At 42.7% G+C, this 27,700-nt stretch overlaps 1 protein-coding gene across 1 annotated transcript in view; it reads left to right on the top strand.

The window, feature by feature from the left end:
- Nucleotides 1-27,700, top strand: part of LOC309560917 (sodium- and chloride-dependent neutral and basic amino acid transporter B(0+)-like) — an 84,456-nt gene that overhangs the window by 47,003 nt on the left and 9,753 nt on the right. Inside the window, exons 6-8 of the mRNA XM_082264607.1 lie at nucleotides 9,796-9,928; nucleotides 25,354-25,494; nucleotides 26,789-27,017. Coding sequence (XP_082120733.1) covers nucleotides 9,796-9,928; nucleotides 25,354-25,494; nucleotides 26,789-27,017 — 503 coding nt within the window. The remainder of the gene's footprint in view (nucleotides 1-9,795; nucleotides 9,929-25,353; nucleotides 25,495-26,788; nucleotides 27,018-27,700) is intronic.

Here is a 27,700-nt window from a genome sequence, read left to right as displayed (position 1 = left end):
CCTGCAGCTCCTGCGCCCCCCACTGTCTATTGGTCTTGAGTAGTGGACTGTTCCTGAAATCATCAAGCCCACAGACCTGCTTTGGATGTGAAGATGTCAGGAACAGCCCAACGCTGGATTGTGGTGGAACACTGTTTGGAGGACCGGGTGAGTTTAAGGTTTTCTCTCCTATCCCCTGGACAAAATGAGCAGTTAACTGGAGGGAAAAACTTTTTCTTTGCCCAGAGTTGGGCTGTAAAGTGACATTAAGATGTAGCACCCTCCTAGGTAGGTGCTAGGAAAAGTATATATGTGGCCCTGTCTGCTTATCAGGGGGGGCCTGATCATTTAGTTAGACTGTCATGTGCTTCAGGTGTGGTCTGTTGAGTCTGGGGGGTCTCCCCACTGTATCCAATGAGAGCTCTTGTTGGACAGTGGAGGAAATCTGGCCAATAGCGCACCCGGGCTTGTAGCTGTCTCAGTGGGCGGAGATTGCCGCAAAGCAATAAATCTGAGGGGAGCATGTGGAGGACTGGCTGAAAGCTGATGGCACATCGGTTGTTAAGGATGTGGCGGCCGGCTTCCCAGACCACTTCTTAGCAACCGGATATATACAGCAAATGTAAAAAAAATGCAAAATGTAATTTGCGGCAAATTAAAAACCGCAGAAAGCACAGCAAAAAGCACTGCTGAAACGCTCAAAAGCAACATGCATAGATGGGAATCAAGCTTAACACTAAAATCCCTGCATCTGTAGATCTCCACGATTTAACACTAACCTATCTAGCCCAGGGGCATGGTTTTTGCATGGTGCCAAGTGAAGGTGCTTAGAAAGAGCCCGACTCTGCTTAGAAAGAGCCCGACTCTTCCCAGCCATCTGACCTCTGGCGATGCCTTTTAAGACCCCTAATCTTCGCCCCTTGTCAGGCGAGAAAGTGACACAGCTGGCAGTTGCTCACCGTTCCGCTCTCTACAAATTGGAGGACCTCAAGAATCGTAATCGCAGGAACAATCTGCGTATCAGGGTTTTACCAGAGGCTACTAGAGACAACGACCTTGAGGACACAGTAAGGGGCGTTTTCAACTCTATTCTGTGGCCCACTGACCCCTGCGCTTTGACCGCAAACATTGTGCCCTGCGCCCTTGCAGTTTGTCTACCGACTTGCCACGCGATGTAATTTGCAGATTACACTACTTTGAGGATAAAAATACAATTATGTCCAAGCTCCGAGGCACACAAGTGGTTGATTTTGACGAAGCCCCTCTTAACATATTACCAGACCTCTCCAAAGAGACCTTTAAGCGCCGGCGGGCACTAAAGCCTCTTCTGGAACAACTGCCGGCTAACGGTTCCACTTATAGGTGGGGGTTCCCCTCCTGTTTAATAGCTACGAAGAATGATCATTCTGCCAAGCTGTGCTTCCTGGAAGATCTCCCATCCTTCCTGCAGGAAATGGGTATGCTGCCATTGGACCTTCCAGTTTGGCATGATTGTATTCCCACCTTCTCTTTCACCCAGGAGTCTGCATGGCGCAAAACTACTTAGAAGAAGCGGCGTACCTCTGCACCCTCTTCATTTCATAAGCCTAGAGCTACTCCAAAATGACTTCCCCTGTCCTGCACTGATACTAAAGCTGGATACACACTATACAATTTTCTTTCGATTTTTTTCTTCAGACTTACCAAAACCATATAATAGGAGGTTAGACCTAAACACTTTCAATTTGTATGCAATCAGGCAGTCCCTTGTACTACATAGTTGAAGGTAATTATATGGTCTCATATTCGCCACTGAGTCTCATAGATGTCTGGGGGTCTATGTTATTTCTTTGTTCATATTCTTTATTTGCCAGAGGTTCTTCATTTGTTTTCTCTTTTATCATGTTTTTGTTTGCTGGGTTATGGCTGCTGGCTCCACCTGGGCGGCCTAGTTCTCGGTTCCCGGTATTCACCATGTTTCACGTCTCCTTTTGGGGGTGGAGGTAGTCGGGGGTACCTGTTCATCCTGGGATGCTCCGGATAGGTGTTCGGGTTTTACTCCTTGGTTGCCTCGTCCCCCAGGGGACCACTGCAGCTTGCAGTGTGATGGTACTATGTGTCCCACTTGTCTTTTATTTTGCATAATGTTCTTACATTTTTCCATGTTCTGCTTTTTCCGACTCTCTCTTCCTTCCCCATCTTTCTTTCTTTCCTACCTCTTTGCTCTCCTTTCTTGCAGGCCCAGGTGTGTGCTTCTGGAGGAGAGGGGCGTTACTGGAACCCAATGGCGACTATAAAGATTGTATTGTATAATGTGCAAGGTTTGAACACTCGACAAAAACGCCATCAGGTATACAGAGAACTCCACAAAGCTTCCTTCTCCATAGCCTTTCTACAGGAAACTCACCTTTCCCTTACCACGAATGTTAAGCTATCCTCTGCTTATTTTCCCTCATGGTATTATAGTCTCTCGCCCACTAATAAAGCTAAAAGGGTCGCCATTGGGTTCAATAAAAGCACCCCTTTTCAACTGTCCTCAATGTATTCGGACCCACAGGATCGCTTTTTGTTTATTAAGGGTTTATGGTCCTAATCATGCCCAATCTTCCTTCCTGTCACAAACACTGTCTAAGTTGGCGGGGTTCACTGAGGGCCCGGTGGTAGTGGCTGGAGACATAAATATGACCCTTGACCCTGTTTTAGACATTTCTCATGGCCGTTCCACTATTCCTTTTAAGCAGATTTCTGCGGTCAAAAAGAAATTACTTGATTTACAACTGGTGGATGTCTGGCGCATCCTGCATCCTAAAGATAGGGATTACTCCCACTTTTCTAAGACTCATAAATGTTACTCCAGGATAGACAATATTTTTGTGGACCATTTGCAATTACCATTACTGCAATCTGCTTCTATTGGCTGCTCTACCATTTCTGACCACGCACCTGTATCAGTGACCGTGACCTTGCCCTCTCTTCCCGCCCTCTCCAACAGTTGGAAGCTCAATGACTCCCTCCTAACCAATCCAACGGACATTGCGATTTTGTCCAAGGCGCTACGACTATACTTTGATGAGAATGGGTCCCCTGAGACTTCACCCTCTCTGTTGTGGGAAGCTCAAAAGGCTACCATGCAGGGGAAACTCCTGGAGCTTGGGGCACGGAAAAAGAGAGAGCATGGCCAATTGATCACAGAGCAACTGCGTCAAGTGGCGGAGCTGGAGAAAGACCATAAATTGTCCCTACATGTCTCCAATCTCGAAGCTTTGACTCGAGCGAAAGAGACGTTGAGGACTCTCCTGGACAAGGACACTAAACGTAAACTTCATTTGATCTCTCACAAACGTTATGAATGGGGCGACAAACCGTACAGAATGTTAGCGCAATCCCTTAAAGAGATGAAAACTGCTGCCTTTGTTCAAAAGATTAAATTAGCCAACAGTACCCTCCTTCCCTTCTCCCCACAGATTTCCGACACGTTTAAAGATTTCTATCACCGACTTTATAATGTAGAAGGCGATCTTTGCCACTTTTCACTAACTGAGAAACTCAAACACATATGGTCAAACCTTCCTAAACTTTCCAAATGCTCTTTGCTAAAACTAGAAGAGGATTTTTCGGTTGAAGAATTTCAACGGGCCCTAAAATCGACGCCTTCGGGCAAGACTTCAGGCCCGGATGGTTATACCGTCGCTTACTACAAAACGTTTGGCGATATCTTGTTACCCCATCTGACCTCTTATGCAAATTCCATATCTGAATCAATGGAATTCCCACCCGAGACCCTGTCTGCTCATATATCCGTAATCCCTAAATTGGATAAAGACCCAACTGACTGTGGCAGCTACCGCCCTTTATCCCTTTTGAATGTAGACTTCAAGTTGTATTCCAAAGTCCTAGCTAATCGACTTGTCCCCCTCCTTCCGTTCTCCGCTGACCAAACTGGGTTCATCCCCGGTAGGGAGGCTAGGGACAATTCCCTTCGCTCTTTATCCCTGATTCGTTCGTTATCAGTTTTTGCAGATGACACAAAATTGGCCAGGGCAATAACTGCACAGCATGAAGCAGATATCCTACAGAATGACCTGGACAAAATAACGGAGTGGGCAACGGCTTGGCAAAATGAGGTTTAACGTGGAGAAGTGTAAGATTTTGCACTTGGGGACTAGAAACATAAAAGCACAATACACATTAGGAGGGGAACCCTTGGGGGAATCAAAAATGGAGAAAGATCTGGGAGTCTTGTTTGATGATAGATTAGGCAATAGCATGCAGTGTCAAGCGGCAGCTGCCAAAGCCAGCAGAATATTAGCATGCACAAAGAAAGGGATGTATTCCAGAGATAAGTCTATAATCCTTCCACTTTATAAAACTCTGGTCTGACTGCATCTGGAGTATTCTGTCCAGTTCTGGTTGCCAGTCCTCAGGAGGGATCTGTTGGAGCTGGAGAGAGTCCAGAGAAGGGCAACTAAACTAATTAGGGGATTGGAGGACCTTAATTATGAAGAGCGTCTGCAAACGCTTGATTTATTCTCCCTGGAGAAGAGACGCCTGAGGGGGGACATGATAGCAATTTTTAAATATCTCAATGGGGATCTCAGCATAGAAAAAAAGCTGTTCATTTGAAGGGATTGCATAAGTACTCGAGGGCATACAATGCGATTAGAGGAGAAGCGTTTTAACCTCAGGCAACTGGGGGGGGGGTTCTTTACTGTTAGGGCTACAAGATTGTGGAATTCTCTACTACAAGAGGTGGTTTCTGCGGGTAGTATGGTGGCTTTCAAAAGACTCTTAGACATACATCGCAAGGATCAGAACATTCAGGGCTATGTGAGATGATTACAGCCACACACACCTACACAGGTTGAACTGGATGTACTATTGTCTTTATTCAACCTCACCTACTGTAACTATGTAACTATGTAACTTTGTCTGCACTCACTCCCAGCCCACCCTGTTCTTATTGACTGACGCCGAAAAGGCGTTTGACAGGATGGACTGGGAGTACTTGCTGACCGTATTGAGATTTTTTGGCTTAGGCCCGAGGGCCTTATGTCACATTGCATCCCTATATTCTCACCCATCAGCACAGGTCCGCATAACTGGGGTACTGAGCACTCCCTTCACATTAGGCAATGGCACTCGGCAGGGATGGCCCTTGTCTCCCCTGTTGTTTGCCATCTCTCTTGAACCATTTCTCGTAATGATCAGACAAGCCCAGGACATTCATGGCATTATTCTTGGAATCACAGTAGGTCACAGGACGCATAAATATGCTGCCTACGCTGATGACATCTTGTTTTTTATTCAGCAACCACAGATCTCTCTTCCCAGTCTCATGACGGCCTTCGGCGACTTTCGACAAACTCTCAAATTGTAAAATTAATTTGTCAAAATCTGAAATTCTCAACATTAATATCCCCCACCCGCTAGTGGACTCACTGCTCCCACATTTCCCCTTTAGTTGGTTTACTAAACAAATTGAAGTACCTAGGTATCTTTCTCACTCCCCAACTACGCTCCCTTTTCCATCATAACTATATCCCCCTACTGAATAGGGTTAGGTACGATCTGCGTAGGTGGGCCCCCCTCTCTCACTCCTGGCTAGGCAGAATTAATATAGTGAAAATGAACATTCTCCCCCGCTTCCTTTTTGTTTGTCAGATGTTGCCGCTGGGTGTATCTGTAGGATTCTTCTCTCTTTTGCAATCACTTATTTCGGCTTATGTGTGGCAAGGCAGTCTCTCCAGGATAGCCAGGGCGACTCTTTATCGCTCAAAGCGTTCTGGGGGGCTTGCACTCCCTAATGTGAGAGAGTATTTTCACTTATTTATCTCTTTGTCTCGAGTGATCGACTGGAAATACTCCACTAAATCTAAAGTATGGGTACAGCTTGAATATGAGCTGAGTAATGTTGATCTTGCTGTGGTTCCGTGGATCCCCCGTAAGACTAGGGCTCTCTCCCCCTATACCTCACCTTTGACTACCTCTACCTTAGCGGTGTGGGATTCGCTTCACAAAAAACACTCCTGGAAGTTTAACTCCCCCTTATGCCCCTCTTACATCACACTTATTTTGTACACGGCTCAATGGATGTTAGTTTTCGTGCCTGGTCACCTGGAGGCCCCCTTCTCCTACACCATGTTGTTCGATCCAACGCACCAAAACCTCTGAAATTGCTACTTGGAACAAAACCTGCTGCAACTATGCAACTATATAATATCCCACAATTTCATAAGTGCATATGTGACAAAAGATGCAAAATAAAGTGCATGAGACGTGCTCAAAGAAAGTCCATAAATATCCACTGGTGCAAGCTTTGTATATAAGGTGCTTGATAGATGTCTCTATCCACTATGTGCTCGTGGTACCTCCACCAATAGCCACAAGGTGGCCTCTCACCTTAAACCTAAATATAGAAAGCAATGCGTCCTTGGTAGAGGTGGGTCCAATAACCTGGGAGCCAATCACAGGACTGCCGGTGTACAGAGCTCAGCACCACCGAATGGCATGTAAAAAAATATACCAACAGATCTAAGTGCTCACTGTATGGATACCCTTTATTGTAGTAATAAAAATATGACTCACATGATACAGCACAATCCAAGCCTGTGCAAGCTATACAGGCATAACATGTGTGAGTTGAAGAGCCGTGCTGTCAGATCGCGCTCGTCCGTATGAATCTCCACCCCCATACGCGTTACGTCATACACTTGCGCGTCACAACTTGTTGTAAATAATTGTAAGCAGTCTAGTGAGGGATAAATCCACGTCAGTCTGAGTCCAGTAACCCTTAAAGACCCTCAGACTGACATGGATTTATCCCTCACTAAACTGCTTACAATTATTATTTACTGCCGAGTGCTTTTCTTGTAATTGCGGCTATTTACTTAATAAAATACCTTATTTAATGAAGCAGAGAGCACTAGATTCTTTCCTTTTACTCCTTCTATATGTCATCCGTGATCGGAGGTGGAACCCTAAATCAGCCCCCCTGTTTGTGGACTAACATCTTGTATTCCCCAGTGAGGGTAAAAGCTGTTATTGACCCGTGGTTTCCGGGTCTAGGAACAAGGTGAGAGGCCACTTTAGATGGTGAAGGGTACCTTGTCACATTCACGGAGGTGTCACCATATCTGGATTATGCGATTTATTTGATGGACTTTTTTCAGTTACTGTGTTTTTGCACTATTTATGATTTGCACTGCTAATATTATTTTTAAATTACTTATATTATACTTTGTTTATTCATTGTATTATACACATATTTGTCTGGGGCAACACTGTTCTTTGTTAGATATGTTACTACATTTTACCACCCAACCGATATCCCGCTACAAACGCTCAATTATACCACACTTGCTGAACTCAGCCAAGGCCCTCATTCCTACCTTGTGGGGTGAACCAACCATCCCTTCTATTGGTCATTAGTTGAGAAAAATTGAAGAGGTCTGCCAATTTTAAGAACTTTCCCACATATCCCGTGACAAATTGGATTCCATTCTAGTAACTTGGTCTCAATGGTCCACGTTCAAAACTACAACTTCATATCTGTCCATTCTTTTTTCAGACCCCTCTGAGTCCCCACCACGCAATGCTGTCTAAGTTTGCAATGCCATTTACTGATTGTGGTCCTGAGTATATTGTATAGTAATTGTATTGTACAGTATCGGTGTTCCCTTTGTTTCTGCACTGCCTGACTTATATTACCTGTGTGCTGTTCTCTATTCTCTTCCAGAAACCACCCCCCCCCCTTCTTTTAGTCCATGTCATGTTATTTTGGACTTGACACCCACGGCCTGCATATTTTCTCCTCCCCTTCACTATTCACCTTTCTTCTTATATCCCACTCTATCCCCTTCTTTCTCATTTCCCTCTCTTGCCTTTCCTCTGCTCCTCCTCCTGTTTCTATCCTTTTACAAATTCTACATGAGGAATGATACTTCGATCTGTATTGTTGTTGTTCATACAAATTTATGCTCAAATTGTCCTGCTGATATCTTTTTTATGTAACACGCTGTCGCAACAGCAATATTTTTATTAGTCTCGTTGTTCCTCTGTATATTTTACGCCTGGTTCATTATTTGTTTTGCACTTTCTTCTTCAATAAACATATATTAAACAAAAAAAAAAACAATCTAGCCCTGTAAAAAAGAAATCAGTATACTTAGCTTTTTTGAAGCAGATCCCACGCTGAGCTGTCAGCCGCAGGTTTGCTGTGGAAGCGGGTGCAGAGGACACAGCCAACAACAGAAGCCCCATAGTAAGTCTGTGGGTGATGTCCCTTCCCATTCATTTCAAAGCCGTTGATGGCCATTTCCTCTGCAGAGCTTCTGTTGCTGGGGATCGGGTCAGATCGGCTTCAAAAAAGGTAAGTATACTGATTTTTTTCTTTACAGTGCTAGATAGGTTAGTGTTAGATCGTAGAGGTGCATGAATTTCAATTTAAGGGCGGACTTATCCTTTAAAGTATAACTAATGGCAAAACTTTTTTTAATTTTTGGATAGAGGGGGAGAGGGATTAGAACACCTGTTTTTATTGCTTTCTGTGCCTCCATCGGGAGATTCACCCTCCCTATGAGCCCTGTTTACCATTATCATTGAAAGTAAAAGTAAAGAAAATCCCAAATTTTGGGTTGTCCCGATAAAAGTATTAGAGGGGAAATCTTCCAATGGGTACACTAGTTCTGGTGACCTGGGGGTCCCAAAGGAATTCCCTAATTTTCAGGGATGTCCTCTTACTTCCTGTTTGGCTATGGGAAAAATCTCCGTAACAGGACACAGATGGCCAAAAAAAAAATTGACATGGGGTATATCCCTCCCTTACTCTATCCAAAATGAAAAAAAAGTTTTGACTTTAGTTCTACTTTAAGGAAGTTAGCCTATAACTTCATGTCTCTGTGAATGATTGACCACAGAATGATGTTGTTTCCTGCATTTTGGAAAATGTAGAACTGTCATTGAGAATGTAAACCAACTATGTGTATGAGGGGACAAACCTGAATTGCCCCGAGCCCCCCAAGGTCTAAATCTGGCCCTGAACCCAGCTGTCATCTGCCATCTGTGTAGAAGACAGATACTGTGTCAACTTTTTTTCTGACATGAGCAAAATATATATTTTATGCACCTATCAAACAGATATAACAAAATATGATACATGGTACACATGGTATATTTAACAACTCAAAGTATTACTTTTAGGGTTTACTTACATTTTAATTGTAACTGAAAATAATACTAATATGGCTGAAAATGAATGGTAAAGTTTTTGTTTACAAATCTAACCTCCTTAAAGCGGTGTTTCAGTCTCCCCCTCCGAAAACTTAAAGTCAGCAGCTACACATACTGTAGCCGCTGACTTTTAATATTAGGACACTTACAGTACCTGTCCTGGACATACTTTCCTCTAATTATATATGCAGTGTATGTGATATGTGTTTATGGAATGATTGTATGATAAATATGTTATTTCTCACATTTTGCTCATGAGATAAAAAAAAGATACTTCTTAGAATTTTTTGGATAATGACTACCAAATGTTAAGAAGATAAGATGGGGCAGCAAAACTCAAATCCAATCCGGCTCCGGGAACAAAACCAGGAGCAGACTTGGTCCGGGGATAGTATCCTCAGTCTGGGCACTGTACCCAGGAACCAGGGACGTCTGGTAACCCTATCCTAAAAGCCATAGCACTCCTCCCCCATGCATTTCTACTCCCTAACTTCTGTTCAGTTCTCCAGGGTGGCGAAAAAGGGGAAACAACAAAAAAAATGGAAACTTTTGGGTGCAAGCTAAATACGGTACTCTTGGATATTTAAGCAAATGTTTTTGTATTTTCAGTAAAGTAGCTCTGAAGCGATCAAGTAGCATGGATGATACAGGCACAGTGGTTTGGCACTTAGCGCTCTGTCTGCTACTGGCATGGATTATAACCGCCGCTGCGCTCTTCAAAGGAATAAAATCTTCTGGAAAGGTAAATACCTGTATATATATTGTGCTATTGACTCATGTACTGATATTACTGAACCAAGACTGCTTTCACATCAATCATTTTTGTTCAGTTGTTCAGTGAGGCCTGGTTCACACATGCATTTTTAGTGCATTTTCAGATTTGCAAAAACACAATGCAGTCCATTTACCATGATTTCCTATGGGCCACATTCACATATGTGCATTTTATAGAAAGAGCAAAGGAAATTTTTTTCTAGTGTTTGGTTCCATAGACACTTAATGGATCAAAAACATGTATTGAAAAATGCAAAATGCATCTGGAATATGCAAACTGCAACCTGCATAGGTGTGAGCCAGGGCCTTAAAAAAAAGCGGAAGAAAAGTGGTAGCAATATGCATCCCTTTAAATGGAACTCTTCACACCTTAACAATAGCACATCAAAACCAGATCAGTGTGAAGGGCCACACCCACCAAGCATGCACCAAAAATGCAGCAACTTTTGAAACCGCAACTGAAACGCAATTGACGGATGTGAACAGTTCAGTGGCGGCTGGTGCTCAAAATTTTTTTGGGGGGGGGGGCGCAAAAAGAAAAATGTGATAGGTATTGCTTTGCGGCAAAAAACGCGGTAAAAGAAAGGCAAGTCACAGGTCATGTCACAGGTCATGTCACAGGTCATGTCACAGTCATGTCACAGGTCATGTCACAGGTCATGGCACAGGCATGTCACAGGTCATGTCACAGGCCATGTCACAGGTCATGGCACAGGCATGTCACAGGTCATGTCACAGGTCATGTCACAGTCATGTCACAGGTCAAGTCACAGGTCATGTCACAGTCATGTCACAGGTCATGTCACAGGTCATGTCACAGTCATGTCACAGGTCATGTCACAGGTCATGGCACAGGCATGTCACAGGTCATGTCACAGGCCATGTCACAGGTCATGGCACAGGCATGTCACAGGTCATGTCACAGGTCATGTCACAGTCATGTCACAGGTCAAGTCACAGGTCATGTCACAGTCATGTCACAGGTCATGTCACAGTCATGTCACAGGTCATGTCACAGGTCATGGCACAGGCATGTCACAGGTCATGTCACAGGCCATGTCACAGGTCATGGCACAGGCATGTCACAGGTCATGTCACAGGTCATGTCACAGTCATGTCACAGGTCAAGTCACAGGTCATGTCACAGTCATGTCACAGGTCATGTCACAGGCATGTCACAGGTCATGGCACAGGCATGTCACAGGTCATGTCACAGGTCATGTCACAGGTCATGTCACAATCATGTCACAGGTCAAGTCACAGGTCATGTCACAGTCATGTCACTGGTCATGTCACAGGTGACAGGGGGGGGGGGGGACCTTCAGGAGGTCAAGTGGCTTTTGCTGTCTGTGTCCCCGTTAAGGAGTTGTTTGTCCTGTTTGCCACTATCATTGAAAGTAAAGTGTTTTGGAAAAACCTTTACAATATAACTTTAAATTTAGCTTTAGAGAACAACAAAGAGAAGCTTCAGTCTCCCCTAAAAATAAGTAAAAATCAGTACTTGTAGCTGCTGACGTTTAATACTGTATAAGGACACTTACCTGTCAAGGGATCCAGCAATGTCCTCACCCGGGACTATTCTTCAGTTGGCTTCGGGGACAGGCTACAGCATCTCTAAAAAGATAAACAGAAAGTGAAGCCTTGCGGCTTCACACCCTGTTGCCTACTTCACATATGTGAGTTGCACTGTGAATGGTCCCGTAGTGTTCTTGGACCTGTGATGTGTCCCAGAAGGCTGCAGGGAAGGGGGGGGGGGACAAGCCTTTGGCTTAGATCGCCAAAGCGGAAGTGGAGTCGGGTACCTGTCAAAACTATGTACCCGCTCTTCCAAAAAAGAGTGGCAAATGTGGTAGTGGAGGAAGGAGGTTGCAAACAAGCGGAGCTTCCCCTTCTGGGTGGAGACCTGCTTTAACCTTCAGTTTAAATCAGCTAAAAACATCAAAACAAAAGGTGTTAAATGTCTTACTGAAAGCAGCCACAGCCTGTGAAGAAAAGCCTGTCCCCTGCCAGTAAGCTGAAAAGAAGGGCCTGACTCTCTGAGTCAGACCTATAGTATAGCTCCCCATTTATTACAGCTCATTTAAGCCTATTCTTTCTGATGTTTGGAGAGCTCTGGCTCTGATTCAGCTAGTGGGGTGTTGGACCTATGCATAAAGACTGCTACACAAAGTCTTTGCAGGTTGCAGCTACTTTTCAAAGAAAACAAACGGTAAGACTTTGAACACCATTTGTTTTAATCCACTAGGAATGTGTTTTGCTGATTTAAACTAAAACGTTCAGTTGGGTTTAAATGTGTTATATAAATATTACTGCTGTGTAATGCTAACAGAATAGCACATCTGAGAAACATTAGAGAAGGAACTGGCAGCATCTTTATAGAGAGCATAAGAAGGCAAAATACACATTTTTTTGTCAATGCCTAGTAGACACAGGCATTCACAGAGATCTGGTACATAACGTCCTGTGCCAGATCATCAGACAAGAACATGACATAAAAATAAAAATGTGTGGGTTATACTTGTCCAATAAACATAACAAAATCAGGACTGTATTTACGATGTACTGAGGTTGGGAATTTTTTACACCTACCGAAACCATATATTCCATTTGTACATGAAACTGTATCAGAGATGAATTAAGGCAGTATGAGGCACTAGGCAAGGTAGTAGCTTTCCTGCCCTCCCTATCCCTTCTGAATTCCAATAGGTGCAAGAAAGACACTCCACGTGAATTGTTTGTTCTGACATGATCCACCCCATCAGATACCAACTAGTTTCAAGCACATCGTCCCGAGTGAAATGTCAGGTAGGTTCACGTTTTTTTCCCCTGGTTCCCTGCAGGAGCATGGAGTGTGTAGCTGATCCTCTGGAACATTCACTGAGCCCTAGGCTCCTGCCCATGTTGCCTTTTGGGTGATCCAGCTCTGGATAGTGTCCTTGTGCTCTGTACTATGTCTTCAAAATGTTTCGATAAACATTATCATTTTGTTTAACACTGCAAAATCTATCTTTGTCACTAGGAGCAAAGATTTCACTGGTAGGGTTGAGCGAACACCTAGATGTCCGTGTTCGACGGGTTCGGCCGAACTTTAAAAAAAAGTCCGGGTCCGTGTCCCGGACTTTTACCGAACTTTTCCCGGACACCGAACCCCATTGAAGTCAATGGGGACCCGAACTTTAAGGCACTAAAATGGCTCTAAAACACCAAAGGAAAGGGCTAGAGTGCTGCAAATGGCAGCAAAACGTAATTAAGAGCATGGCAAGTGCTCTGCAAACAAATGTGGATAGGGAAATAACTTAAAACAACAAAAAAAAACAGAAAAATAAAACAATGTTCTTCTTCATCTCTGAAGGACGAGGCCCATATGGAGTAGGAGGGAGGTTAAGGTGGTGGTGGATGTGGCGGTGACATAGGCGTGCGCACAGGGTGTGCTGGGTGTGCCTGGGCACACCCTAATCACCTAGGGCACATAGCATTGCCAGTGAGGAGATGGGAAAGATCTCCCTGGGACCTGCTCTGCTCTATTTCTCCTTGCCTACAGGTACATGGCCCCGATACATTACTCTCCCTGCTGGCAAACACATGCATGTGTATTTCAACTTTGGGGTGCACACCTTAATGCAATAGGCTGCGCACACCTATGGGCGGTGTAGGTGGAAGCGGCGGTGGAGGAGGACCAGGGCCGGATTAACAGCATCATGGGCTTGGTGCTGAGGATTTTGAAGGGCCTTAGGGCCGTGCCTTGCCATGCACCCAGAGGAGGAAGGGTGCAGCCATGCATGCCTAATTCAACATGGGATGCTGTCTCTGAAGCCCATAAACACATCCATGCATCGCCAACTGTCCCTCCTTGTCCGGCCTTCACGCTGTGTGGGGAGGTTCTGAGGGTGCTGCCTGGGGAAGCGAGCATAGAAGCCAGACTTCTGTGTTTACAAGTGACAGAAGAGCGGTAACAGTGAATATGGCCAACCCGGGGCCTATATAAAAGGTAGGGGCCTGGAGCTGCAGCTCCAATAGCCCCTACATTAATCTGGCCCTGAGGAGGAGGACGAGGTAGCCAACACTGCTTCTTTTCACAAATTTTAAATGAGGGTACACCCCAAAAGAGTGAGAAAGAGCAAAAATGGAACAATGGGTGGGTAAGGTCGGTATCCATTGCTATTCTGCATAAGGTACGGAAAAGTCCCGTGGGATCCATGCCTGGTTCATTTTAATGAACGTGAGCTTGTCCACATTGTCTCTGGACAGGCGGCTGCGCTTGTCTGTTATAACGCCCCCAGCCGTGCTAAATACCCGTTCAGATAATACACTGGCTGCAGGGCACGCCAGCACCTCCAAGGCGTAAAGGGCAAGCTCAGGCCATGTGCCCAATTTGGAGACCCAGAAGTTGAAGGGGGCAGACCCGTCATTCACTACATGTAGGCGTGTGCACACATACTGCTCCACCATGTTGGTAAAATGCTGCCTCCTGCTAAGACGTTCCATCTGAGCTGCTGGTGCTGCTGTTTGTTGTGGCGTGCTGACAAAGCTTTTCCACATTTCGGCCATGCTAACCCTGCCTTCTGAGGTGCTGGCGGTGCCCTGGTTGCGTTGGCGACCTCCTCCTCCTCCTCCTCTGCCTTGTGCTTCCACTGTGGCCCCGCTGTCAGATGGGAATGCCAGCAGCATGGCGTCTACCAGCGTGCGCTTGTACTCGCGCATCTTGCGATCGCGCTCCAGTGAGTGAATTAAGGACGGTACGTTGTCCTTGTAACGGGGATCCAGCAGCGTGGCCACCCAGTAATCAGCACAAGTTAGAATGTGGGCAACTCGGCGGTCGTTGTGGAGACACTGCAGCATGTAATCGCTCATGTGTGCCAGGCTGCCCAGAGGCAACGAAAGGCTGTCCTCTGTGGGAGGTGTATGGTCCGTGTCCTCTGTATCCCCCCAGCCACGCACCAGTGATGGCCATGAGCTGGCCTGGGTGCCACCCTGCTGTGAACATGGTTCCATCTCCTCCTCCAGCTCCTCCTCCTCCTCATCCTCCTCATCCTCCAGAACTGTGCCCCTGCTGGACAATTGCGTCCCTGGCGTTTGCGTGTGCAGGAACCCACCCTCGGAGCCCCTTGCGAATGACTGCCCTGAAAGCCTTGGAAATGTTACCTCTTCATCCTCCTCCTCCTCCTCATCCTGTGCCACATCCTCTTCCATCATCGCCCGAATTGTTTTTTCAAGGAGGCATAGAAGTGGGATAGTTAAGCTGAGAACGGCGTCATTGCCACTGGCCATGTTGGTGGAGTACTCAAAACAGCGCAACAAGGCACACAGGTCTCGCATGGAGGCCCAGTTAAATTAAATAGCGGAATAGAAAATATGATCCAAAAAAAGTGTATGTATATCACACGTACACAACCACACTAGGCCCCAATTACTATTGTTTGTACCCCTAGAAGGCTAGATGAGGAGTAGGGGGAGTATGGAACAGGCAGCACCCTCAAACCTTCAGAAGTATGAGATGAACCCCAACAACTTGGAAAGGTGGATCTCTCTCACACGTACCGACACAGACTATCCCCCAATTTAACTGATCCCCAAAGGTTTTTGATTAAATAGCGGAATAGAAAATATGATCCCAAAAAAGTGTATGTATATCACACGTACACAACCACACTAGGCCCCAATTACTATTGTTTGTACCCCTAAAAGGCTAGGAGTAGGGGGAGTATGGAACAGGCAGCACCCTCAAACCTTCAGAAGTATGAGATGAACCTCAACAACTTGGAAAGGTGGATCTCTCTCACACGTACCAACACAGACTATCCCCCAATTTAACTGATCCCCAAAGGTTTTTGATTAAATAGCGGAATAGAAAATATGATCCCAAAAAAGTGTATGTATATCACACGTACACAACCACACTAGGCCCCAATTACTATTGTTTGTACCCCTAAAAGGCTAGGAGTAGGGGGAGTATGGAACAGGCAGCACCCTCAAACCTTCAGAAGTATGAGATGAACCCCAACAACTTGGAAAGGTGGATCTCTCTCACACGTACCAACACAGACTATCCCCCAATTTAACTGATCCCCAAAGGTTTTTGATTAAATAGCGGAATAGAAAATATGATCCCAAAAAAGTGTATGTATATCACACGTACACAACCACACTAGGCCCCAATTACTATTGTTTGTACCCCTAAAAGGCTAGGAGTAGGGGGAGTATGGAACAGGCAGCACCCTCAAACCTTCAGAAGTATGAGATGAACCTCAACAACTTGGAAAGGTGGATCTCTCTCACACGTACCAACACAGACTATCCCCCAATTTAACTGATCCCCAAAGGTTTTTGATTAAATAGCGGAATAGAAAATATGATCCCAAAAAAGTGTATGTATATCACACGTACACAACCACACTAGGCCCCAATTACTATTGTTTGTACCCCTAAAAGGCTAGGAGTAGGGGGAGTATGGAACAGGCAGCACCCTCAAACCTTCAGAAGTATGAGATGAACCCCAACAACTTGGAAAGGTGGATCTCTCTCACACGTACCAACACAGACTATCCCCCAATTTAACTGATCCCCAAAGGTTTTTGATTAAATAGCGGAATAGAAAATATGATCCCAAAAAAGTGTATGTATATCACACGTACACAACCACACTAGGCCCCAATTACTATTGTTTGTACCCCTAAAAGGCTAGATGAGGAGTAGGGGGAGTATGGAACAGGCAGCACCCTCAAACCTTCAGTATGAGATTGTGTTCACTGTACCCCACAAAGATTGAGTTCACTGCACCCCACAATGATTGTGTTCACTGCACCCCACAAAGATTGTGTTCACTGCACCTCACAAAGATTGTGTTCACTGTACCCCCCAAAGATTGTGTTCACTGCACCCCACAAAGATTCTGTTCACTGTACCCCACAAAGATTGTGTTCACTGCACCCCAAAAAGATTGTGTTCACTGCACCCCAAAAAGGATGTTGTTCACTGCACCCCAAAAAGGATGTTGTTCACTCCACCCCAAAAAGATTGTGTTCACTGCACCCCACAAAGATTGTGTTCACTGCACCCCAAAAAGATTGTGTTCACTGCACCCCAAAAATGATTTTGTTCACTGCACCCCAAAAAGGATTTTGTTCACTGCACCCCAAAAAGGATGTTGTTCACTCCACCCCAAAAAGATTGTGTTCACTGCACCCCAAAAAGATTGTGTTCACTGCACCCCACAAAGGATTTTGTTCACTGCACCCCAAAAAGATTGTGTTCACTGCACCCCAAAAAGGATGTTGTTCACTGCACCCCAAAAAGGATTTTGTTCACTGCACCCCAAAAAGATTGTGTTCACTGCACCCCACAAAGGATTTTGTTCACTGCACCCCACAAAGATTGTGTTCACTGCACACCAAAAAGGATTGTGTTCACTGCACCCCAAAAAGATTTTGTTCACTGCACCCCAAAAAGATTGTGTTCACTGCACCCCAAAAAGATTGTGTTCACTGCAGCCCAAAAAGATTGTGTTCACTGCAGCCCAAAAAGATTGTGTTCACTGCAGCCCAAAAAGATTGTGTTCACTGCAGCCCAAAAAGATTGTGTTCACTGCAGCTCACACACAGAAAAATGGATGTGGATCACTGACACCTGCCTATCTCCAATCCCACACCACACAGCAATATCGATTGTAGTTTGTAGAACACAGTTTCCCTAAAATTCAGCAGACTCTGTCCCTAACAGGATTGAGAAGAGATCGTAGATCAGGATTGAGTGCAGATTCACCCCACCCCCCACACAGCAATATCGATTGTAGTTTGTAGAACACAGTTTCCCTAAAATTCAGCAGACTCTGTCCCTAACAGGATTGAGAAGAGATCGTAGATCAGGATTGAGTGCAGATTCACCCCACCCCCCACACAGCAATATCGATTGTAGTTTGTAGAACACAGTTTCCCTAAAATTCAGCAGACTCTGTCCCTAACAGGATTGAGAAGAGATCGTAGATCAGGATTGAGTGCAGATTCACCCCACCCCCCACACAGCAATATCGATTGTAGTTTGTAGAAGACACTGACCCTATATAATTCAGCAGACTCTATCCCTAAAATGCCTACAACTCGCCCTGCCTAAACACTCCGACCTGTCCCTCAATTCTATCCGGACACAAATGGTTTTTTCCTGCCTATCTTTCCCTAATCAGCAGCCAGCACGTTGATGTGTGCTCTGTCCCTGAATCTAAGCAGCATAATGACGCCGCTGCGGCTGCCTCGAACTTATAAAGACTTGGTCACATGCTTCAGACGGCCAATCACAGCTACTGAGACATTTGCAGGCATGGCTGGGATGGCTTAAGGCACACCAGTTAAACGATTGTTGATTGGCTGTTGAAAGCCCGCCATGAAAAGAGCGCCAAAGCATGCAAAACCCGGAAATAAAACGACCGAACACGGATTTTTACCCGAACATACAGTAAAGTGTCCGTGTCCGTGTTCGGGTACAAAAAATCCAATTATTCGGTACGAACACGAATAATACAGTCCGTGTTCGCTCAACACTATTCACTGGTAAACGCAGAGATCATTTTAGCACACAGGTTTTTCTATGGAAATGTATTTTGAGAACTGAAAATAGCCGAAAAGCCTTTTATTACATCATTTTTTGTCACCATAATATTTTCTCAGTATTAATCTGAAAGTATTGATTGCCATGATAACATAATATTTATTGTCGAGATTAGAGATGAGCTTGGGCGTGTTAGATGCACTTCCAAACCCACGTGGGTAGCTGTCATCTGTCACCTGTAATGGGCCAATCATTTGCACCAAGGCATTCCCCACCCTGCAGCTGTACGTATACAAGAGGTGTGTGTACATGCAGCTGTGTGGTGGGAAAAAACCTTGATTTTCCCATTACAGACAGTGTTGCCAACCTGCCACAGCATTTTTTTTCTGACAAAACAGAAAATGTACTGACGGAGCACATTATTTACTGACAACCTAAAAATATACTGAACTCCTGTTACCCATAACAAGTAATTTGCCTGTTTTTTACTTAAAAAGCCAACGTAGCATGACAAAATATCAGCCCCTGATATTTACTGATCACTTTTTTTTTACACACTGTCTGTAAATTTACTGATGGTTGGCAACCCTGATTACAGATGACAGCTTCCCAGTGGGCTTGGCCATATTAGTTTGGAAGTGCATCCCAATATGCCAAGCTCATTTCTAGCCATGATAGTATATATTTTGCCTGAAGAAAACCTGTCATTATAGAAACATGGGAGCGTCCATTGTTGACCTTTAGTGCTCAAATCACTAGTTGCACTGTAAAAAGAATTTATGTGAAAAAAAAAAAAAAAAAATATATATATATATACACACACACACACATATTACCATATGTATTGGTACACCTGCCTTTACATGCACATGAACTTTAATCCATTAGATTGTAAGCTCTTCTGAGCAGGGCCCTCTTAATCCTCTTGTATTTTATTGTATTGTAAATGTACTGTCTCCCTTTAATATTGTAAAGCGCTGCGTAAACTGCTGGCGCTATAGAAATCCTTAATAATAATAATAATAATAATGGCATTCCAGTCTTAGTCCATAGGGTTTAATATTGAGTTGGCTCACCCTTTGCAGCTATAACAGCTTCAACTCTTCTAGGATGGCTGTCCACAAGGTTTAGGAGTGTGTCTTTGGGAACATTTGACCATTCTTCCAGAAGCACATTTGTGAGGTCAGGCACTGATTTGGACAAGAAGGCCTGGCTTGCAGTCTCCGCTCTAATTCATTCCAAATGTGCTCTGTCGGGTTGAGGTCAGGACTCTGTGCAGGCCAGTCAAGTTCCTCCACCCCAAACTCACTCATCTATGTCTTTATGGACCTTGTTTTGTGCACTGGTCCAAATCATTTGGTGGCGAGGGGTTATGGTGTGGGTTTTTTTTCAGGGATTGGGCTTGACCACCTTGTTCTAGTGAGAGGAACTTTTAGGGCATCAGCATACCAAGACATTTTGGACAATTTTATGCTCCAAATATTGTGGGAACAGTTTGGGAATGGCCCCTTCCTGTTTCAACATGACTGCGCACCAGTGCACAAACAAGGTCCATAAAGGCATGGACGCACACCTAAACCTTGTGGACAGCCTTCCCAGGAGATTTGAATCTGTTATAGCTGCAAAGGGTGGGCCAACTCATATTGAACCATACGGAGTAAGACTGGGATGCCATTAAAGTTCATGTGCGTTTAAAGGCAGGCGTCCCAATACCTTCGGTAATATAGTGTTTACCGGTGCATCTCATAAAATTAGAATATTATTAAAAAGTTATTTATTTCAGTAATTCAATTCAAAAAGTGAAACTCATATATTATATATATATATATATATATATATATATATATATATATATATATATATATATATATATATGCGTTTCAGGCAGAGTGATATATTTCAAGCATCTCTTTCTTTTAATTTTGATGATTACGGCTTATAGCTAGTAAAAACCCAAAATTCAGTATCTCAGAAAATGAGAATATTACCAATTTAAAAAAAAAAAGGATTTTTAATACAGAAATGTTGGCTTACTGAAAAGTATGTCCATGTATAGTATAGTATGCACTCAATACTTGGTTGGGGCTCCTTTTGCATTAATTACTGTATCAATGCGGCGTGGCATGGAGATGATCAGCCTATGTCACTGCTGAGGTGTTATGGAGGCCCAGGTTTCTTTGATAGTGGTTTTCATCTGCATTGTTGGGTTTGGTGTCTCTCATCTTCCTCTTGATAATACTCCACAGATTCTCTATGGGGTTTAGGTCAGGTTAGTTTGCTGGCCAATCAAGCACAGTGATACCATGATCATTAAACCAGGTATTGGTACTTTTGGCAAGGTGGGTAGGTGTCCAGTCCTGCTGGAAAATGAAACCAGCATCTCCATAAAGCTAGTCAGCAGACAGAAGCATGAAGTGCTCTAGAATTTCCTGGTAGAGGGCTGTGCTGACTTTGAAAACATTTATTAAAAATAATTTAAAAGCGAAGAAAAAAAAATAAATACAAGAGAAAGGACCATCCCAATACAAAACATTTAAAAACACATGTCGTTTTTGTGAAATAAACAAAGGGAAGGAAGAAAAAAAAAAAAAAAGAGAGAGGCCTATAGCTGCTTCCGTTTTTCACCCTAAATTACTGTGTTGTGTTTTCCATTCCCCTGCGATCCCCCCCTCCCCCTCATGTGTTGTGCACCCCATTAAAGTGTACAATCTATTCATTGTTGATTATAGGGCCCAGGAGTAACAGCCTAAAGCTGCCTCTCTTATTTCACCCTAAATTACTGTGATACCTATTCCATCCCCTACGATCCCTCCCTACTGTGTGTTGAGAACCCTTTTGAAGTGTACTATCTCAGTGGATGCAGTTACTGTTTCTAGTTCCTGTGAGAAAAATTTATTTTGGGAGTAGACCTAGCTGTAACAGCCTATAGCTGCCAGCCTGATTCTACCCCGGAGTGCCGTGTTGTCTTATTCGTCCCCCTGATCCCTCCCTCCCTCCTATATATTTTGAACCTTATCAAAGTTTGTTATCTCAGTATGTGAAGTTACTGTTTCTAATTACTGCGAAAACAAGTGAAGTGCTCTAGAATTTCCTGGTAGAGGGCTGTGCTCACTTTGGACTTGATAAAACACAGTGGACCAACACAGGCAGATGACATGGCTCCCCAAATCATCACTAACTGTGGAAACTTCCCACTGGACCTCATGCAGTTTGGATTCTGTACCTCTCCACTCTTCTTCCAGACTCTGGGACCTTGATTTCCAAATGAAATGCAACATTTTCCAGTCAGTGAAGATCATGGTATCACTCTGCTTAATTGGCCAGCAAACTCGCCTTACCTAAACCCCATAGGGAATCTGTAGGGTATTGTCAAGATGAAGATGAGAGACACCAGACCCAATAATGCAGATGAGCTGAAAGCCGCTATGAAAGAAACATTTCAGCAGTGCCACAGGCTGATCGCCTCCATGCCACGCCACATTGATGCAGTAATTCAGGCAAAAGTGGCCCTGTCCAAGTATTGAGTGCATACTATACTGTACATGGACATACTTTTCAGCAAGCCATCATTTCTGTATTAAAAATACTTTTTTTTATTGGTCTTATGTAATATTCAAATTTTTTGATATACTGAATTTTGGGTTTTCACTAGCTGTAAACAATAATCATCAAAATAAAATGAAAGAAATGCTTGAAATATATTACTCTGTGTGTAACGCATCTATATAAAATTGATGAGTTTCACTTTTTGAATTTAATTTCTGAAATAAATGAACTTTTTGATGATATTCTAATTTTATGAGATGCACCAGTATGTATATATATATATATATATATATATATATATATATATATATATATATATATATATATAAGTCCAGTGTGCTTAAAGTGAAAAAATATACATTTTTAAACAAACCATAAGAGTCCATTGTATTCAGTTCCAAGAAACGTTAAAGTCATTTTATAAACACAAAATCCACTCCTGTGTCTTGTTTCCACTTTAAACATAAATCGCCAATGATGCCTTCCGTGACTACCACCAATCACCCCAATTCAGTGTAACTCACCAGATCTTATTGTCTCTCATATTTCATATAGGCAAAAGTGTGCTTCAGAACAGCATTCAGACCAATTTTGCTTCTCCTCAATGGATACCCCTCCTTCTGAACTCCGCTTTTAGTGTGATAATAGGCTCATGACATGTAAAGAAAAAAAAAAAAACTTCCAATAGTGTAATAAAATCCATAATTTTATATTTTGTTTCATATAAAATGAGGCTCACCAGACTTTGACGTGAAACTCAGCATATCACATATGACATATCTTACATGACCACTGTATGTACATTGTTTATGGCAATTCACATGCTGACAGGTCTAATCTTTACTGATCTCTTGCTCAGAAGAAGGGGGTGTCTGTTGAGGAAAATCAAAACTGGTCTGGATGCTTTACTGGACTCTTATGCTTTGTTTAAAAAATGTTTTTTTTTTCACTTCGAGCACAGTGGACTTTATTTTATGTATATATTTTTTTACATACATTTTTTCATTTATTTATTTAAAAGTTTTTCGCAGCCCTTCTGGTGATTTGAGCTGTATATTGCTTGATTACTTTAAAATATTTGTTTAAAGAGGGGTTTAAGTAGCAGCAGTGATTTTATTAATGATTATAATTTACATTATAATTTTAATTTTATTTGTATTAATGATTGAAGATCTGTGTTGCTGGACTTATCTCACTGTGTGTGTAATAGAGCAGAGTGGCACGAAGTGCGTTGAGTAATCACACAGTGCCTGGCTGTATGCACTTATCCAGCTTAAAGTTTTAGGGGGCAGAGCTAAAGAGCATTCGATAACCATGGCAGCTAGTAAACACCAGCAGCTTCATAAGGAACTGGCACACGTAACCTAGCTACCACTAATGAAGTCACGTGACCGGTGACGACACATGTGGGGAGGAGCTAGGTGATGATAGAGCCAAACACAGATAGTGTAGCAGTACATTGTTACTCTTTGAGTGCCGATAGAGTGTTTTTTATAGGGATTTTAATATATCAATATGTGATTGCATTTTTTAAATAAACTACTGGTTGTTAGGTAATATTACATTTTGGTGGCTTCCTTTTGGCTCTGGGCTTATCCTACAGATCACTGGCAGCGGTGCAGCAGAGTTTAGTCACAGAGGTGGTGTGAATAGGAGAGTGAACCAAGAGACCTGGATCGCTAAGAGGTGTTTGACCAGATTATACCTATAGGGTGGGGGAAGTGCTGTTTAGGCCTATTTTATTTATAAGTCACTATATTAAAGTAATGGCACATCCATATTCCAAACCTGAGGTGGTGCACAGCGGTGTGAAGAGTCTGACAGCACTGAGATTTTGGATTCACATTCCTGCGGTGAACTGGGGTTGTAGTAAAAAGGACTCATAGCACTGGAATTTTGGTGTTACTTCCCACCAGGCGACTAGGATTGCAGCAGCGTGTGTTTATTTATAAGGATGTTGATACAGTTGGGACACTTTATTTGCTTTTTTTTAGAATATTTATCATGTCAAGATTTATTCATTTAGATACTTTTGTGAGTATTTAGATGTTTCAATTATATGTTATGAGCACAGTTATGTCAAAACAGAGGTATTTGTATGCAGCAGCGCCACACACATTTATTTTTTATTGTATGCATCTCTTGTGGTGAACTCACACTGGAGTGAATGCAGCTGCTGAATTTTATATTTTTTGAATTGGAGCTGTTTTAAAGTGGCAGCACATAAGTTATTTTGGGTTTATCAGTCAAATTGGGATAACACCTACTTTATATTTGTTACATGTCACATAGTATAACTAAAAATTAAAAATAATTAAAAAATGGCATGTTAAGTTTTTAGCTATTTATATCTGGAACTTCCAGCACAAAAAAAAAAAAAAAAATCCTATGTAGTTTTCTTTGTTTATGAGGGGGCTGGGAAGCTGACTTTGCTATAACTTAGCCTGTCTATACTGTCCTGGCAGATCTTATTATCAGTCTACCAGCTTTAAACACGGTCTGCCTTCACAAAGGGTTTAATGTTTGGTAGCTGGGCTTCTCCATTGTATGTTAATGAGAACTGGATTAGGCCCTTCGCGCAGGGAGGTACTCCAATACTAAAAGAGTCCTATCAATATGAAAAGCTCTTGAGTCCGCATCTGTCCAATCCCGCTAAATTTTCAGGTAGATGGCACATTTGGGAACTTTTTACTAACAAGTAATCAGAGTGGGGTACCCCGGATTGACCTGGCGACTAGTAAATAAAGGGGCTGGCTCCCCCTGGGACATAAAGTGATCCCAATTGGGTGTCCCGGGGGGAGTGCATGGCCCCTGTCTGCTTTGCTTGTCTGCGTCCTTGCCCTCACCCCCTTTTATCTCCTCCTTGTTGAATGTATATTCCTTATCTTATACATTTTTTTATTATGCTTTCAATTGATGTCAAATGTTTGCGTTTGAATTCCCTCATCTTATGTGCATAATGTACGAATCATTCTGTCAACCAATCCATATATGTCTTGCTCTTTCTTGCATACATTTCTACAATGTAACTGTTATTCTTGTTTAAAACCAAATAAAAAGATTTTGAAAAAAAAAAAAAAAAGAACTGGATTAGGCTAGTATATATTTAGGTATGCTGTGCAAATAGGAATCCATAACAAATGTACAGTTGGGTTTTCTCAATTTTGACTGCAAGAGTGGAATTACACTCTACAGATATTTTGTGATAGTTTTTTTTTTTCAATATTAAAATATTTCCTGTAGAGCTTTGTGGTCTGATGCAGAATAAAATTATAGTATTAAATGAGTTAAGATGTATTTGTTTTTCAGGTGGTGTATTTCACAGCCTTGTTTCCATATGCTGTCCTCATCATACTTCTTATTAGAGGAGTCACACTGGAGGGAGCAAGAGATGGCATTGAATACTTTATTGGGCAACAGTCTGATATATCAAAGCTTTCCAATGGAGAAGTAAGTGTCTTGATTGTCTTTCCAAACCCCCAAATGAGTTCACAATCTATTGTCCCTAATATATTCATGCACAACCTGGGGCCAATTTTCAAAGGAAGCCAATTAAATTTCTGGTATGTTTTTTGCATTGTGGGAGGAAACCAAGGAACCCAGAAAACATCATAAAAACTAGGACAAAACTACATTAAAAGCAACCATGCAACAGTTATGGAGCTCACCACTGTGCATTTGGCAAATATATTTGGATTCACTAAATGTATACAAACTCTATTAATATCTATAATATTGGTACAAAGACCAATCAAATATTGTAACTGTGTGTAAAAAAACTTATAAGACTATATACTCTATCTACTGATAATGGATGTCACAGCAGAAAAAAGTCCTAGGTCCCATGATGCAATGCAAGCTTATAGGCTAGGCTTTACACTTGCAGGTTGTAGTAACGTGTGCTGTAAGGCAGGCGAGCAGAATATTTGCATGCATAAAAAAGGGGATATACTCCAGCAATAAAACTATAATCCTGCCACTTTACAAAACTCTGGTCCGGCCACATCTGAAGTATTCTGTCCAGTTCTGGTCACCAATCCTCAGAAGTGATGTGCTAGAGCTGGAGAGAGTCCAAAGAAGGGCAAAAAAACGAATTTGAGGATTGGAGGACCTTAATTACGAGGAGCGACTACACACACTAAATTAATTCTTGCTGGAAAAGAGACGCCTGAGAGGGGACATAATAGCAACTTACAAATACCTCAAGGGTGATCCCAGAATAGGAAAAAAAACTATTCAGTCTCAGGGAGTGTAAGAGGACACATGGCCACACAATGAGATTGGAGGAGAAGTCGTTTAACCTTAAGCTGTGTAGGGGGTTTTTCACTGTCAGGGTGGTAAGAATGTGGAACACTCTTCCACAATTGGTGGCATCAGCGGGGAGTTTTTATACTTTTAAAAGACTCTTGGACGTGCATCTCAAAGAACAGAATATACAGGGATATGGGAAATATTTATTGTCACTGACACACACACCTACACAGGTTGAACTGGATGGATGAGTGTCTTTATTCAACCTTAACTACTATGTTACATAAACTTTAGCATGTCAAGTACATGTAAAGAAAGTGGTAGGGATAGCGCTGACATCACTGACCAAACATCACTGATCTACCCTCCCTGCCCACTCTACGAAAAAAAGAAAAAGTTTAAAGACACTTTTAGTGATTTAAATTAACTCCTTTGAAACCAGTACTGTTAGTTACTGTTAAGTTACTTTTAAAAGTTTGCTTTTCCTTTCTAGGTGTGGAGAGATGCCGCTACCCAACTATTTTATTCTCTTAGCACAGCCTGGGGAGGACTGATTGCTCTTTCATCCTATAACAAATTCCAGAACAACTGTTACTGGGACTCCATAGTGGTTTCCATTATAAACTGCCTGACCAGCATCCTTGCAGGATTTGCTATCTTCTCCATCCTCGGTCACATGGCCCTAGTGTCAGGCAAGAAGGTTCCTGATGTTGTGGATGAGGGTAATTCACATTTATATTTAAACAGCAGAGTTTTACCAGCAGTAAATTAATTTTCATGCTGCATGCCTGTCATTTTTTGGACTGGCATTTTTCTGCCAAGTGGTATATGCAAAAAAAAAGCAGAAACATACAAATGGTCTCAGTAATGTTTTGCCTGGAGTCCTTCCTTTATCACACCCTTCATTAACCAGAATCATTATACCTTTTATTGAGTATTAATAAGTCTTGTTTAAAGGACAATATTAATTTTATTTTTTTATTTTCTTTATTTATATCCCCTTACCTCCTTAAATGCTGCCCACTAGGTCTTATACTTACCTTCGGCTCCAATCCAGCAATCTTCACTATATTATCCCACACAAATAGCACAGCCTTACCTTCAAAAAAATCCACTGCTCACTGCACATGTGCACCCCAACCCCATTCATTCTTACGGGAAAGCTGTACCCACGAATGGGGCTGTGGCTGAAAAAAGGTTTTTTGCAGTTCCAAGCACACAATTATTAAATCTGGATTGAGGCTGAAAGGATTTAGATGGCTTAGTGGGCAACACTAAGTGGGATGGGGAATAAATTAAAGAAAGAAAAAATGCAGTTGTCTTTTAGGATAACTGTTCAAATGTTTTCCCTCAATATTATAAAAATTTAATGATGGTAAATGTCTAAATCAACACACCTATACTC

This window comes from Pelophylax lessonae (assembly GCF_965119305.1).
Source record: "Pelophylax lessonae genome assembly, chromosome: 7".
NCBI lineage: Eukaryota > Metazoa > Chordata > Amphibia > Anura > Ranidae > Pelophylax > Pelophylax lessonae.
This window is presented reverse-complemented; position numbering and strand designations above follow the sequence as displayed.